Source organism: Stegodyphus dumicola, chromosome 6 (genome assembly GCF_044657685.1).
Source record: "Stegodyphus dumicola isolate Sdum_Otavi_A_Nest chromosome 6, ASM4465768v1".
Taxonomy (NCBI): Eukaryota; Metazoa; Arthropoda; class Arachnida; order Araneae; family Eresidae; genus Stegodyphus; species Stegodyphus dumicola.
The window spans coordinates 43,689,539-43,706,051 of NC_140773.1; the positions used below are offsets into that span (position 1 = coordinate 43,689,539).

Here is a 16,513-nt window from a genome sequence, read left to right on the forward strand (position 1 = left end):
AGGAGTCCTCCGTTGAAATTGTTTATTTTATTTAATCTTTAACCTTGTAGTCCATATATTTCATATGACGTCATAGTTCGTATAATCAGATTCCATGTAGCTGTGTAGTTAGTTCATTTAGGCTTATGTCTTTGCCATCTGAACTGAAATCCTTAGGTCTCGGAACTCGTTCTCAACAAGGGCTGAATTCCAATGGCTAAGGATTAAAATTTTAGTAAAATGTTAATCTAGTAAGTAATGTAAGCTTTAACAAGAAACTGAAAGTCAGCTTGGTTTTAAAAAACTTCTTGGATTTGCATCTGAGTATAAGAATGGGACGATAAAGAAATGAAAGTGAAGCAACTTTAGAGTCAATAAATATTTTAATTTGTGCAAAACTAACTCTATATACAGTGATATGAATCTAAGAATCAGAGGATAATCGTAGAAAAAGTCAAAATTCTCTGAAATGCTTGCTGGCCGGTGTTCGACGAAGAAATTGCTGTTACGACAAGTTGGAACCACAATAACAAATCCAGCCTTCAGCAAACTTGTAGCTTCCTTTCTTCGTTCGCTTGTTCCATCTTTGAACGTTCTCATCGATAAGCATTTTATCTAAAAGTGTAAGAGGAAAAGAAAATGACCGTAATGCTTCATAGTATGTAATTTTACGTAATTTTGAAATTTAATAAAGTTCTTATAAACTCTTATTTTACCTTCTTCATTGACATTCGTAATTAAATTACATTCATTAACTGAACTGCGCGGAGAAATTCGGTTTCTCTTCCGAATTAGCAAACATAAAATCTACTGTACTCCCGCCTTGATTCGAAGTACGAAAATTTTAATTGCTAGCTGGACGTGCCACCACTTACTGCATGGGAATTACGCATGAGAAAAGACGATATATCCTATAACTTCCGTTTTCCTTTCACGATTATTTTACTCCTATTTTTCGAATAGAAGTTGAAAGTGAACAGTCACACATTTGCGGGTAGTCTGAAGATGACTACTTATCTTCAATTAAGGTGTAATTATAGTTTCCGATTGGAAATTACAGGGTGGCTACCTAAATTAGGAAAAAAAAAACTACATTACCCTAAATTACCTTAATTACCCTAAATTAGGTAGTCAATGTTTCACGACATTAGCGATGTATATGACTAGAATTCCAGTTATATATAGATTTTCCAATTTTGCTTGAATGTTTGCAGCATAATCTTACGGCTCATGCAACAATCGGCTTATATTGAGAAGTTTAGGACAGTTTACATTCGACTAAAATTAGTTAAATTGTGTCTTAAAAATATATGTTATGATATATTTTCAAGTGATTTCAAGTGATTCTTAAGATTTAAAGTAGTTGCTCTTAACTCAATGCATAATGGTCACAGTGTACATGTTAAAGAACGGTGTATACTTACCATTGCTTTCACAAGGCATGAACTCTTTCATTTCGTGTAACACATTTGTTGTTTTTTCAGTATCCCTGTAAAGAGGAAAACATGTGATCGCTTCTATAGCAGTGAAAATAAGTTAAAATGCATTTAAAAATTTACTTAAGAAACACATTTAGTAATCACTTAGCTATTCATTTTCAAGTAAAGATATTAAACTTTGATTCTAATTAGCTAATTAGCATTGTAAAATAAAATGATGCTAATTATTTTCATTTTTCAGAAACTAATTTTAGGATGATTTTAATTATTGTAATAAGGTATAACGGTAATATTTCGATAGGAAATCATTAAGGGTTTAAAATAAGAAAAAAATGTGTAAGAAGGCATGTCTTCGTGGAGGTATTTACAAAGGAACCTGGCTCGAATTCATGAATTACAAAAACTGCCTATTTACCAGAATTTGAACTCAGACAAATCACCAGTGTTTATCTATCTTAAGCATCGGCCCACTAGTGAGCCTCTTTTTTATGTTTAACCTTTAAAAATGTTCAACTTTTTGAAGTGTCTAAAATTTAAAACGAAATTCCATGATTTTTTTTATAAGTGCAACTACGTGCATCCAAGAGAGAATGCAATCTTTTTAAAACAACACTTTCCATAATATTTAGGTTTTATAAGATTCCAGAAAGTAAACCGAATTCTGAAAAATATTTCTTATCCGCTTCTTTTTTAGTACCTCTGTGTGATTTCCAAACATATTTCAGGGGGCGCGGAGGTTACGCTTATATTTTTCATCTAGTTAAGAAATTGTTTTTATTCACTTTATTATTTGATGTATTTCTTATATGTACCCATTAGTCTGCCTTTAATTTAGATCCACCTGAGTACTTTGCTTCGAGTATGAAGGAAATACCGTTTGCGAATTTTAATACGAATTGCCTTAATTTAGTAAATTAGTTTTCAACCAGGAAACATTTTATAAGATTTCCTTTCATTCCCTGTCAGCTGTTACCTCGTGCGCGCCTATTTGAAGGCAAAACGTAACTTTCATTTTGGATCATTTAATTGCAAGTTAAATCTATGATAATAAATGAAATAAATTTCGTTCTTTCATTTGAGGAATTGATTTTTTAAGAGGATTTGAGTACATTACATTTAAATGTTATTTATTCACGATCAATTTCAACTCCGTCTCCATGTGGGTAGGCAGCAATCTTGTGGGAAGAAGAAGTTTATATAATCGGGAACAAAAGCGAAATTATAGATCACAAACTATCAGCAGGAAACCAAACTGTCCACTAAAAATAGCTCTGCTCCTCTGAAATAAAATATTGGGGACTTAGGAAGCCCCGATGGAGGAGGTTATAATTTGCAAACATTATTAAGTATAACATCAAAATGTAGGAAATTAAATACGAAACGTACATAAACCGAGACTGTTTCACTTAGAGTGAAACTATGTCAAATAATTGCAAAAAATATCACAAAGACAGCCGAGAAGTATTAATCTAGAAAATTAAAAAGGTAAATATTAAAGTAAAATTAAAGGTAAATCTAGAAAATACATAATAATATCATTAATCATTAGCACTGAAATGAAGCATGCAACTATACGTACCTACCAGAAATACTGTTGCCCAGACGATATAGTGGTTAGGGAAGCCTACTATGGAACCAAAGGGCCTGGGTTCGAATCCCGTAGAAGACATGGATTTTTGTAAATGTATAGTGTGGGTGCGGCATGACGGCATTCTAAATATTCGGCGAGCCAAAAGTCCTCTTGTGTGTATTGGTGGGAGTGGAGAGGGGTGGACCCCCCGGACATCCCCTCCGGGTGCTCTTCCTCAAAATTGGGGGTAGAAAATAGAAGTCCAACCTCTCTTCGGCGTAGGATCTGACAACTATTGTTCCATGTAATATGGACACGACAACAACAACCAGAAATGCTACTAATTCACATGTTCTGCAGATGGTATTACTATCGTCTTCGCTGCCTGTGAAGGTTATTATCTAGCAAAGTGATCCTGTGTAAGGAGCAAACAACATTACAGTAGTTTCTCTAACCAGCTTCTGCTTTATACCCGAAAAATATCAGCTTTCGGTTATGAAATAGTATTGAATAACTCAATATTTCTTCGGCTTCGTGGATACTGTGATTTAAATTTGTATGTTTATTATGCTATTTAAAAAGTCTCGTTTATATTCTCTCATACTGGAAAATGATTTATTATTGTCGCAAATTAAGACACAAAATATCTCAGAAAACTGCTTCCCGTCAAAATCAATGTCTGTTACTCTATAACTATATAGTTCAGTGATTTCATTTGTACCAAAAATGTTAGGTGAAGTTCTTCGAATTCGCCGCAATAGCCTTTCGCTAGTAATCACGAAGAACGTGAAAAAAATATACCTAGTAGAATTTGCGAAATTTAAGAAATTTCCTTCCCTTCTTCGTAATTTATTAACACATCAGGAAATCGTCATGTCTGAATTACAAGAAATGTGACCAATTCGAGTGAACAGCATGAATTCCTCCTTCGCTTCTTCAACATGCATTCCTGCCATTTCAGGGATTCTGCTGGTACAAGAAAACAACACTTTTTATTCAGCAGTTCACATTGTTAATTTTATCTTAATACAACCTATGTACATCTTTATAGCGGCAAACTTCCTCTCTGAGAAACATATTGTACTGATTAGTGCAAAAGACAAAACAAGATCCTCAGACCAAATAAAGACGCAGCTGAGTACTACAAACGATATCAATCAGCTAACAATCAAATCAACCAAATAAGAATTCCAAAGACAAAAGAAATCATAATTACCTGCAAATATGGAGTAAGATATAATTTTTCTTAAAGCGAACCATGGAGGATAATGGAGATCTTCACGCTTCAGTGAAATTATGTGTTTCAGCACCAAAACAACCAAAGCCTTATTATTTTAAATGCCGTTTCTTCGCAGTTGGCGAAAACAAAGTTACCAGGAATTATTGTATACTGATTTCATGTGTCTCCTGGTGTAATTGGTAGCACTAATTATGGAGCTATGGCTATGAATCGGAGGTAACGGATTCGGATCTTGGAGAAGACATGGATGTTTGTAAGTGAATAGTGTCTGCTCAAAGGGCCTCTCAAAATACACGGTGAGGTAAAAGTCTGAAAAGTTGGTATTAGGGAAAGAGGGGGGGGGGGGAGAGACTTTCGACTCTTGGGGTGTTCTTCCTCAAAACTGGAACGGAAGCAACAGATTCAAGGCCTGGCGATACCTAGTATATCTACGGAAATGCACAGGTATGGGCCTTTATGATACTGTTTTGGATTTCATGAACTATGAGACTATGAAAATTTTATTCAGATTTCATGCTTCAGTTTGGCCCAAGCGAGGATTATATTAATTTGTTATTAATTATGTATTAATTTTATTCTCCAGCATGCTGGAGAGTTACTACTCATGCATGGATGAAATTTACATAGTTTTATGTTATCATCAAAACGCTGAATATGAACAGATATATGGCAACCTACAACTATGATATAGTTTCGAATAGGATGCAGATTCCAATTCTAACATTTCTTTTAAGATTCAAATAAGCGACACGAAAGATGAGTTAGATTTATATCCGATGCTTCTTTATTATGTTATTATTATTACTACAAACATTTCCAAAAAATAAAAAAAAACTTAAAGATATATATATATATATACCCTTTATTTTTCGTTAATCGGTAATATGTCTTTTCCGTGCTTCAAATAATTACTCTGTACCTGCTCTTAATCTATTGTGTACACGTATTACGACAGAAAGAAGACCATTAAAGGCTGTATTACGTTTTGTTGGACGCAAAGTTTTATATTGATGTATAGATAAACTAAAACTATATTCTTTCCACAAGGATAAAGATAGAGTCTGCAACAATAATTATGAAAATATGTACATTGGAGCACCGTTTATGCGTCTTAAACAACGTATAAATGAAAAAGACGTATAAACGAAATTTTAATTTCCTACTTGAAACACATATATATTAGCTTCACAGTTCGATAGTATTAATATAGTATTGATACTGCACAATTTTATTACTGTACTTTCAATTTGTTTATAATATTAACTATACTGAAACAAATTTGAAATTAATATTTAAATAAATATTTAATTAATGTTAATAATTTAAACAATTAAATAATTTAGTTAAATTTTTATAATTCATATTTTAAAAATGATATTCATATAAGTTTAATATTTATAAAACCGTAAGAGTGCAAATTTCTGTATGCAGTTACGTAAAATTGGAAAACAAGCTGACATACCTTGATTTGAATTACTATTTTGAATAAGTAGCAGTTTTTCAAAAGAACATTTTAAAGCAAATTTAAACTTAAAAAAAGTCTTTAATTGTCATCTGATGTATCTTTTCATTTTGGAAGTTAAGCAAATCGCTCTGAATGGAATTCAGTTCTTCAAATGTTTTCTCGCTTTTGTTATTACATATAAAGAAATTTCTGAGAGTGTCAGCGCAACTGATAGCATTGTTAAAAGAAGGTAGGGTTATTTTTACTTCCTTGTACGAAGTAAAAAGGAAGTATTGTAATCACGAAAAGTTTCAGGCAGCATATTTCAACGAAAATATCCATTTTGACCGCTATCGAAAAAAAATTGCATCAATTTAACGATGTTTTTGCGCCATATCTGTACATAAGGACAGAAGAAAATATTTTTTTCCTTCAAAAAAATTATAAAACTGCTTTAAAATTAATTCTGAAGAGAATTTTTCGTGGCGTCTGTACGAACGTACGTTCGTGCGTACGTACGTATCTCGCATAACTCAAAAACGAGTAGCCTCAGAACGTGAAATTTTGTATATAGGACTGCTATAACATGTAGATGTGCACCTCGTATTTTGGTTGCAATCGGCCGCACCAAACGTTTATAAATATATTTATATATATATATATATCCACTCTATTACCCGGCTCAGTGATCTCAGTTTCTTTACTCTTATATGTTTGTAAATTGTACATTTTTTGCTTTAAAAATGATTGAATTGTGTTGTTTTTATCTTCCGGTTAAGGATTTTATACCTTTAGTAAATCTGTGTGCAATATTTTTAGAATTATCAGCAATTTTAAAGTTGTTTAATTGCCGCTAAGCCTGTTTTTAATGGCGGCCATTGATGTTTACATTTGAAACAGGAGACTAGTGGATTTGTTGCCAATCTAGAGAAACTTCCCAACAACAAAGATAACGCATTGATTTATTATTGCCTATAACGCATTGATTTATTAAGTAAATAATGCTTAATTCTTTCTGGAATTTTTTCGAGGAAATAAGCGTTTGAGATTTACTTCGTAATTATTAATATAGATATTTTGAGTTTTTATGTATTTTTGCCTTCTCGCGAAGTGAGAACTGAATTAATTAAATGAGAAATACTCAATCGTCTGTGAAAAACTGTTTCTGTTTTGTTTTGTTTGCTTAATTTCTTTTATACATAGTTCTAGCTTTATTAAAGTATTTGAATAGAACATGTGGCAACGATTAGATAATTCTTTAAATGATATACATTTTATGCACTCTGAGTTATAATATGAATGAAATATAATACTGTTAAGTAAACCTAGCGCCAGAGTGTCGCTATGGTAAACAAAGTGAATTTTAAAGAATTCATTTATTCTATTGTGGTTTATGCGCTGTCGGCGAAGTAGGTTTAATTCAATCTAATAAGTTTAAATAAAATGCAAGAAAAAAGGCGTATAATTTAATATTCCGTACAAGGAAGTCATGTGGTGTACACATCAGATTTTTTTCATTTTGTTCTTCAACCAAATTACTTAAATGCTCACTAGGTAAAATGTTTTCGAATAGTTCGTCAGCTATGCGTAAGTCTGACGACATTACATTATCATCACATTTTGTGTATTCCTCCAATTCTAATGTTTAATTTCCAATCTTCTTTATCCATACTCACAGTTTTATCATCATTTTATCGTCAGCACTTCGACTTGATTATGGGTTCAAAAATGTTCCTTTAGTGACGCAATTTTTATTTGTTTGTGGTTACACTTTAATCTCGGGAAATTAAATTTAATGCATTGCCTCAAGAATATTTAATTTTTTATATATTTTATATAGTTATATTTTGAAGGCCCATTTGGAATAACCCTTGCCTGTACAACATTTTCAAATTCTTAATGACACACAGATTTAAAAGTTGTTCCACATCAGTGCAATTTGTCGGGAATAAAACGGCTTTCATACTTTACAAGAAATCTATCGTTTTAAGATGGGTGGTACAGTGGTCCATAAAAAGTGAAATTTTGCGGTTTCGTCTTCTGTTAGTTTTGTTTAAATTCTTGAACTAATCTGTAAAATTGTGGTACATCCATGCTTTTTTATTTGCTTTATGTTCTACTATGAGTTTTAACATGTTTGAAACAGCTTGATTTTTGTGACTTTCCTATAACTGAAGGAGTCCTTTTTGTTTTAGTACTATCAGCATTTGGACAAATTAAAACAGCGAGGCATTCGTTACTTTACTTAGCTCCATGACACTGGTCACCGTTGAAAATAGGCTTCTTGAAGCAAAATTGTAAAGAAAAGAGCAGTTTCATCAAAATCAAAAATGTCTTCATATGCATCTATTTTGGTTGATGAATTTTTGAACCACTCTTCAACCGACTCAGCAGGAGTGCTTTTTGATTTCCTATTTATTATATGATACGAGCATCACTACCGCAGTTTAAATGTATGCAGAATCCAAGTGTAAAGCAAGATGCTTTCACAGTCAATCGAAATGCTATTTCTTTTACTCAAAATTACCTATTTACCTGATTTCTCGATTAACGTGGGACTGTTTACTGGAGACACTGAATGAAAAAAGGTAGCAAATTGTCTTCGACCTCAGGAAATGTCTCTTTCTTCAACATTTTTTCTATCAGAAACAACCATTTCGAGTGTTGTCACAAAAATAACCAGTTTCTTTGTTTCCTCAACTTTCGTCAAACCAGTAATCTCACCAAGTTCTTATAAGATTTGAATTTTATATTTTAACAAAGATGTTGTAGTGATCTTTTTTATCATCTTAACGATCGTTTTAGGACAAATCACTTAAAAGGGATGAGGATTTCTGCAGACGGACAGCGTAGTTACACCAACATTTGTCCTCATTGCCCAGATGACATCCCACTGTCTCTCCATCACATCTTCAGCTGTCCAGCAATCCAAGCCAGAGTGTTTAACATCGGAATTGAAGACCCAGTGGACCTACTTTATACTGATAGAGCTGCCGAGGTTGCAAGAGCTGTCTTTGACAGCTTCGGAGTTATATAATTGCACTTTGTCATAGACACGACATCATCATCAACGATCTTTTTAAGATTTAACTTTTATCTTTTATTTCACATTTCGTTACCATGTTATTTTATATCAACTAATTCTGCTTTATTTATTTTATTTAACACGGCGATCTGTTTAGAAGAAAAACCGTACTTATGTTTCCTTCCAAGTATCCCCTCTACTCATGAACTTGTTTTAATTTCCTGTTCTAGACTATGATGTCTGATGCCTTTGTTTCCTTCTCTTCTCTTATGCCAATTTCTGGGAACATTATTTGAACGGTGGGACTACGAAATGTAAAACCAATGCAGTAAGTCAGCAAAAGCAATGTGTAACCGAAGTTATGCTATGTACAAAAGAAGCATTTTACTATTAAAATAAATGGGACTAAATCAGAATTAAGATTAAAATACGTAGAAATATTAAAGACGTGTAAACGAGAAACGTATAAACGATGCTCAACCGTATTTTGAACTTTTTAGAAGTCCTTTACATCTCATTTGATATCACATTAACTTGGAAGTGAAGCATTTTATGTGGAGTTCAAGAAGGAGTGTAAGTCTACTGCTTTTTCCTGTGACGGGTAATTCGGAAAACTAAAAATTAAATCATTTATCATTAACTGAGAAGGATTTTCTCTTTATAAATAATTTACTGAAATGTGAGAGTTAATACAAAACTATAGGCTTCATTCGAAACTTTTCAGACATTTAGGAAAGTGGATGAGATTAAATTATATTCTAAACATAGAATATGCAGTGATATAACATTATATAAGATTGATTAAAAAACTTGTTTTATGTCAACAAATGTTTTATAGATAAATTCATGCGGAACCTATCTGTGAGCGAGCTTTTAAGGTCGTTGAACTCAAGTAATTCGAACTGTGTTTAAATTTCGACAAATAGGTTGACTGCGTAAGAGGTTTTACTGTTTTCTTCATGTGTAACATAGATATGACCTAGTTTCCCTTAGAGAGCCTCTCATATATAAATTCCTTTCCTTCAGCACAGGGCCCTTGTATGCAATCAATTTTGTAATCGGTTTATCGACCTTATCTCCACATGCAGTTTTATAGCCAATACATTAAGAAAATTCTTCATTTATATGAGCAGATTACATAGATATTATTCATTTATAAAATCCTTTTAAAAGGCAAATGCACAGAAAACGTAATTTTTTCAAACTGTAGTCTCATAGTAGAAAATCTAATTTCTGTACAAAATAAGCTGGTTACTGAAAACGCTTTTTAGATTCTACATTTGTTGGTATGGTAAGCATTAAGAAATCTCATTATTTATAGAGTTAAACTTTCTTTGGTAGAATAATCTAGTATCAAACTCCTGTACAAAATACAAATTTATTATGGTTTATCAAGATTATCTCACTAATTGTTTTTACGTATTTTGAATAAATGTTTCAATGGCAATCTTTCGTTTTTTTCCAAAATAATATTTTAAATTTTTGTGAAATGAACGTCTTTTAAATAATTCATCACTTCTCATGACCATTTATTTCCTACTTTGCCTAAACAGCGTTTGTCGTTCTGTAGAAATCCTAGGTATTATATACACTATCTGGGCAAAGTATATAATAATTCTCATATTTTATAGTTTGCCTAAAATAGCAAGGCATTCTAAAAATGCTAAGGTATTTTATAAAATACCTGATTTCATACATTTCCGATAAAATATACACTAACATTTTCAGAGCAAAGCGTTTTAGTGTCAAGTTGTGTCAATCGTAACGCTAATGTTTTATCAGAAAAACATGTTAAAATTATTGTCTATAAAGGTTATATCAAACTATAAGTTTATGAGACCTTTCCAGATTATATCGAATGAAGAATAAAACAATATAGATTAACCAGTAAAATTCATAGACAACTGTAGAATCATTTGGTTTATCGTACAAGAAGAAGTGAAAAATGTACTATGCCCTCGCTGGGACTCGAATACCAAATCTCTGGATGCTAGCCTAACAAGTAAATTATTTATACCACGAAAGCAATCAGTTAGGAGGGTGAAAATTCTTTGTAGAGCATTAGAACATTTGGAGCAAAAAAAAAAAGAAATATCAAAAGTGCGATCACCGGGAAATGAATCACGGATCTGTCCATTGCTAGTTTGATTGTTACCAGCTACATTCCAAGACCACGCACGGGGTAAAGAAATAGTTTTTTATTCTCCTTCACTTGAATAGTAACTGAAGCGAAAGTCTCAGATAGAGAAATGGGAGAAATCACCTATTCGCTCGCTAGATTTCAAACTCCGGATCTGCTATCGACACAGGCTAAAGAAAAGCCGGGGGGAAGGCAGTAACTTCTTAAACCTTTAGACTACTATGGGGGACTTACCCAGAAAGTGCCAATCCCTATACAAGGTAACAATATACACGATTATCAATTAACACACGTAATGTGAATCAGATTTAGTTTCGTGGAATATTGTACTCCAAACCATAAATTAGGATTTCCATTAGGATACCGTTTCATGTCCATTGTTCAATATCGATCTTCTGTCTTATTCCATATAATAGTAAGAGAGATGAGGAGTACATTAAGGGAATCAAACATGGAGTTACGAAGTGATTAATGGTTTGTAGAAAACATATTGATTTCGGAGAGGTATATTAACTGATCATGGAATATAATACATTTGGCTTTAATCATTTTGCGCTTCGAAAATTCTTCATTTAGGTCATTGACACGCGAGTTTGGTATTATGGGTACAAACACGTTATATTTAATAATAATGAATTTATTTTATTTATATTTTTTAAATTCTATTTAATAAATTTAATAATTCTATTAAATTAATTTATTAATTTTGATTAACATTTTTTGTTGTAAATAAATTAAAATGCCATGCCACGCTGCACCGATTTGAGATATTTTTCTACCACAGATAAATACCGTTTAACTCAATAAAATCGGAAAGATGTCTAAGGTTAAATCAAAATACCGACTAATTTGGAAAAGTAATAGCATATATCAGTCAGAAAGTTCCAACAATCAACACTCTCTCTCATTATTTAAACTCATTTAATTTGCAATTCTGTTGGAAGTTAACAGAAAGTAGAAATTGAGGTAACATTTTACATAAGATAACATAAGCGTCAAAATAAGCCTTATGAGATTAGCAATGAGTTGTGTTTCCGAAACTAGATTTTATCTCAAATAAACGGTTTAGAAGAATGAAGTTTTTTGTCTAAGTTAATATGGAAACATGAATTTTATTTATGTAAACATAAAACGTGATCGTTAAAATTATGAAATTATTTATTATTATTAGGAAATCTGCTCAATTAAGTGCATGAGGAAACAATGCGCTGAAATCTTAATTATTAAGCATAGTATAAAATAGGAAAGATATTAAAACAATTTTTTTTAATATTCCGCATTTTTTAAACATACTGCATCAAGCTAGCAGAGAGAAGGGAAAATTCAAAAATAACTGGCTATATTAAAGTACGGTCGGCAGCTCACTTCTACCTTATTTCGCATCATAATAGTGTCAGAAACAATCCTACCTCGCGCACTTTGCCATAATTATTTAAATGCACGTTTCAGAATTTATTTTCTGAGGTTTGCGATAAGTATACTAATTTAATACTTAATTTTGTACTTTATTGCTCTACTATATTATATATATTTTGTACTTTATTGCTCTACTATTTATATAATATATATTTTGCTAAGTTGAAATATAAAGAACAACTAATTATATGAAGTACCGAAATATGTGGGAGCTTTGTCCAGAGTGAAGATACTTGGAAATAGAGGTAGGCCTTTTTTCAAAATCTCAGATAGATAGTGATTTTCCTCTTATTTTGGTTTAAGATAAATTCGCAAAATATTGTGAAGCTTCAATAAAAAAGTATATTTTATTTAGACAGAAAACATTATTTTTATCGCATCCGTTTTCGAAATATTCGTCAAAACCTGATAGATTACATACTTAAATTCAGCTTTAAACGTTTTGCACTGTTCTGAAGAATTATGAACGTTGTACAATTACACCTGACAATGTAAATTCTACATTGTTTTAAAGAGTAAATGAATACTAAGTCATATAAAGGGTTTAATAAGAACTAAAAGCGGGAACGTAACAACAGCGACGTTGATGGGTGACGTAATTTTAAAACTGATTTAGATATATTAATATTAATTTTTTGTAAAACAAATGTTAAATTTCTTCTTAGCATGTATGACTTTCACTGAGCCCTGAGTTGGGATTTCGTGGGGTAATTTTCTGAATATTATATTATAAGGTATTTCTCCCACTTCCCCAGCGTGCCTTTGTGGTGTAGTGGTTCTGCACACTGAGCCGGTATTTCAGAGGTCCGTGGTTCGATTCCCGGCGAAGGCGGTTGAATATTTTTCATCTTTTTTGCTTCCAATTAACCTAATGACTCTACAATATAAACGGTACAAAATTTCAACAAGATCGGAATTACTGTAGATTTCCATGTACACAGAAAAGAACGGACACTCTTCTTTATACATGTTTGTAGATTAACTACTTCAAATACAAAATTACAGGAAATTATTAACTGATCATGGAATAAATGGTTTGGATTTAAATTTAATTTTGGACAATATTAAAATATTGCGTAGTTAAGAAATTTGTCTATTTTATTATCTTATTTCAAGACCTGCCTTCTGAAGAAATGTTATACGCAGTATTTTGATTTGTCTTTTAAACTCTTTAGATTATTCTATTCTTTTAAAATTGTTGTATTCATTTCTTGTTTATAATTTTCGGATTTTTCTTTTCACTTATATGTCAAAGCACTACGTTCTAGTTGATCCAAAATCTATGTAAAAAATATTTTTCTATTCTGCATAAATGACAGTAAATTTAATTTAATTTTTGCCATTTGAACGGAGTTTGTACATAGAGTAACAGTAAAATAATACCGTAAAACATAACTTCATTCTTGACTGAAACGGAACTCTTGAATGAAAAATTTGCAAAGAATTTGGAAAGCCATTCATGAATTTCAAGAATTGTAAAGTACTAATAACAAAGGGTTTTTATTTTTATTTTATGTTCTTTCCGCTGCCCTTTCAACAAGGCATTGGGAACTCAAACATCGAATTAGTTTTGACAAACAAAAGTGTTAATGAGGACAAATGGATTCTTCACTAAATTAGATTAAGAGACTGAGGAGATTCTGAGGATGCCCCGAGGGAAATTCAGCACGAGAAGAATTAATGATTAGGTGAATGGGAAAACGAGTTCTGATTGCTGGGATTTTTTTGTTCATCAGAGATTTTAGTAAGATTACCGAGATCGAAACTCTGAAATAAGAAAAATCAAAGTTGGGGAGAAATTTAAGATAAGGTCGACGTATTTATACCTATTTGAGATGAAATTAATTTATTGTTTATTGATAAGGATTAGTTTGAGGTACATTGTATCAGTCAGCAGTTTAAGTTCTTAATAAACGTTCTTTTAAAGTTTAAGTTCTTTTGTTAGAAATACATTTTGCATGCTCTTTTTTTTTTCCCTGATTCACTTCTCGGTTTTTAAGTGTGACATGCAGACGTTATTTGAAAAGGAAATTTTTAGGGGAAAAATTTAATTAAAGTATTTTTAAGGCAATTAAGATTAAGAATTATTTTTTCGTTTCCTCACATTTTGTTATGTTAGGTATGATAGTTGTTATGTCAAAGAATTTAATTTAAATATGAAAGAGTATGGGATAATTGTTCGGTGACTATAGAGTAAACATTTACGCCTTGAAACTCCATGAAATTAAACTTCTTTTTCTACGATTTTCCTCTATAATTTTCTGATATTTATGAAATTTGTTTAGAAACTTTTTAAAAAATAACTCATTGCAAAGTGAAGTAACTCACAGCAAGTGAAGGTTTTACTGTTTTAGATCAGAATATCAAAAATCGTTAATAAACATAAAGGATCAAAAATTAAACTGGAATCAAGACAAGGTAAATATTCTCCATTAATAACAATAATTGAAACCGTGGAAAACGGTCAGCATTGCAACTAATTATAAACAAAATTAATATAAGAGTTCATCAGTAGAATAAATCCAAAAAAAAAAAAAAAAAAAAAAAAAAGGCAAACTGGTAAAGATATAAAAATAAAAATAAAAATAAAATGCAATTTGCAGTTTTTATTTCTCTTACCATGGTAAGGGAAATAAAAACTACAGATTAATTTCCTTTGTCTGAAACCACTATTTAGGTAAGTTAAACTAAAATCTGATAAAAAAAGATTAATGTAGCTCGAACACATGTTTCGTTCTCCTGAATTATTTGAAATCAAAACCCGAAAACGATTCAGTCAAATTTTCAAAAATTAATTAAAATTTAATTAAAACCGAAAGACCGAATCTCAAATATCTTCAGAATTTTCCCTAGATGCATTCGAGCATTTACATATAATCGTAACTTTTTTATTTTTTTTCGCTGTTCATATAACCCTTACTTATCCTAATAAAAGAAGTTCGTCGCCGTAATAAATAGCAGATATACCTCAGTTTGAAATTGTTAAAAATTACGGCACTTAATATTGTAGAGTTATTAGAATTTTTTGAAATAGGAAACATGAAAAATGAGCAATGCCCTCGCCGGGACTCGAATCTGGAACTTTCGAATACGCGCCGAGTGTGCTACTGTTACACTACGAAAAGTATGTTATACAGAAAATACTGTATAACATACTTTTCAGTCGCCTATTTTCGACACACAGAAGCAATTGTCAATGCTGTGTGATTTAGAGCCAATGACGGATAAGCTTGCAAGATCTCACTTTGGTTTTACGGAACCTCGATCACGAATAAACCAGTTTAAGTTTTGTAAAGCCGAATATATGTTAAATGCTATTTATCACGTTTTTTCTTACATTTAACAAACTGTTTAAAATTTCTGATTTGCTTGACAGAGGAGAATGCAGTGAAGTAATTTAAGTAACAGAATTGTTTATATTGTAGAGCATACTTGCAGCATAGAAAGATTCTGGGATTGGACAAAATTGTGCAGGAGAAGACAAAGCGCAATGAATAGCACCAGTTAGATTTGCATTTAATAGAATTTATATGGCTTTATGTTAAACAGAATTTTGCTGTTATTTTGAATGCTAGTAGAGAATTTTGGTCGACGGAAGTTTAGTCAAGTTATTTCAAAGTTTGACTTCATATACTATATTTAAGGATTTTAAATCCTATATCCATAATTTCTTTCTGTTGAATATCTTGTGATAAGGTTACATAAAAGAAGAAGAGACTGAAGATTTATATGGACAAGGATGTCTCGAGAATAAACTGAAAATTATTATTTTTTAACTTACAAACACGTTTTCAATAGTTGTTAAAATAGTCTTTATTAAAATAATTAAATCGTTGGCAATGTTAAAAACGCAAGCTCGAGAGCCACGAATTGCTCTAGCACGTAAAATGTATAGAATTTGATTTTTGATAGAGATAGGGTTTTCTCTGCAGAATTGTATGTAGCCATTTTTTTGCGTTCAATAACATTTTTATGCTGTGTTTTGTTTTGAACCTGATGTCACAACCCAGGTTTTGCATAGCGGTTTCGGAAACTACACCACAATCTTATTAACAAAGAAATATCTCTTATTATAAATTAAAAAGCGTCCTGTTCTTTCAAACGTTAGCCAGAATGATCGACTCCATTGTGGCGAGATTTCAATTAACTTGCATGAACGACGGAAAAATATGTGAGCATCAAAAATGCTATACTTTGTAAGGTTTTATTGTAACTAAATCTTCTTAGCATATTGGCTGTTCTATAACTACTAATTTTCTC

General features: G+C 31.5%; 1 protein-coding gene across 1 annotated transcript in view; it reads right to left on the reverse strand.

The window, feature by feature from the left end:
- Nucleotides 1-349: 349 nt before the first annotated feature.
- Nucleotides 350-16,513, reverse strand: part of LOC118194093 (uncharacterized) — a 152,420-nt gene continuing 136,256 nt past the window's right edge. Inside the window, exons 5-6 of the mRNA XM_085818263.1 lie at nucleotides 1,404-1,468; nucleotides 350-594 (exon numbers count right to left, since the gene is read on the reverse strand). Coding sequence (XP_085674389.1) covers nucleotides 485-594; nucleotides 1,404-1,468 — 175 coding nt within the window. The 3' untranslated portion in view covers nucleotides 350-484. The remainder of the gene's footprint in view (nucleotides 595-1,403; nucleotides 1,469-16,513) is intronic.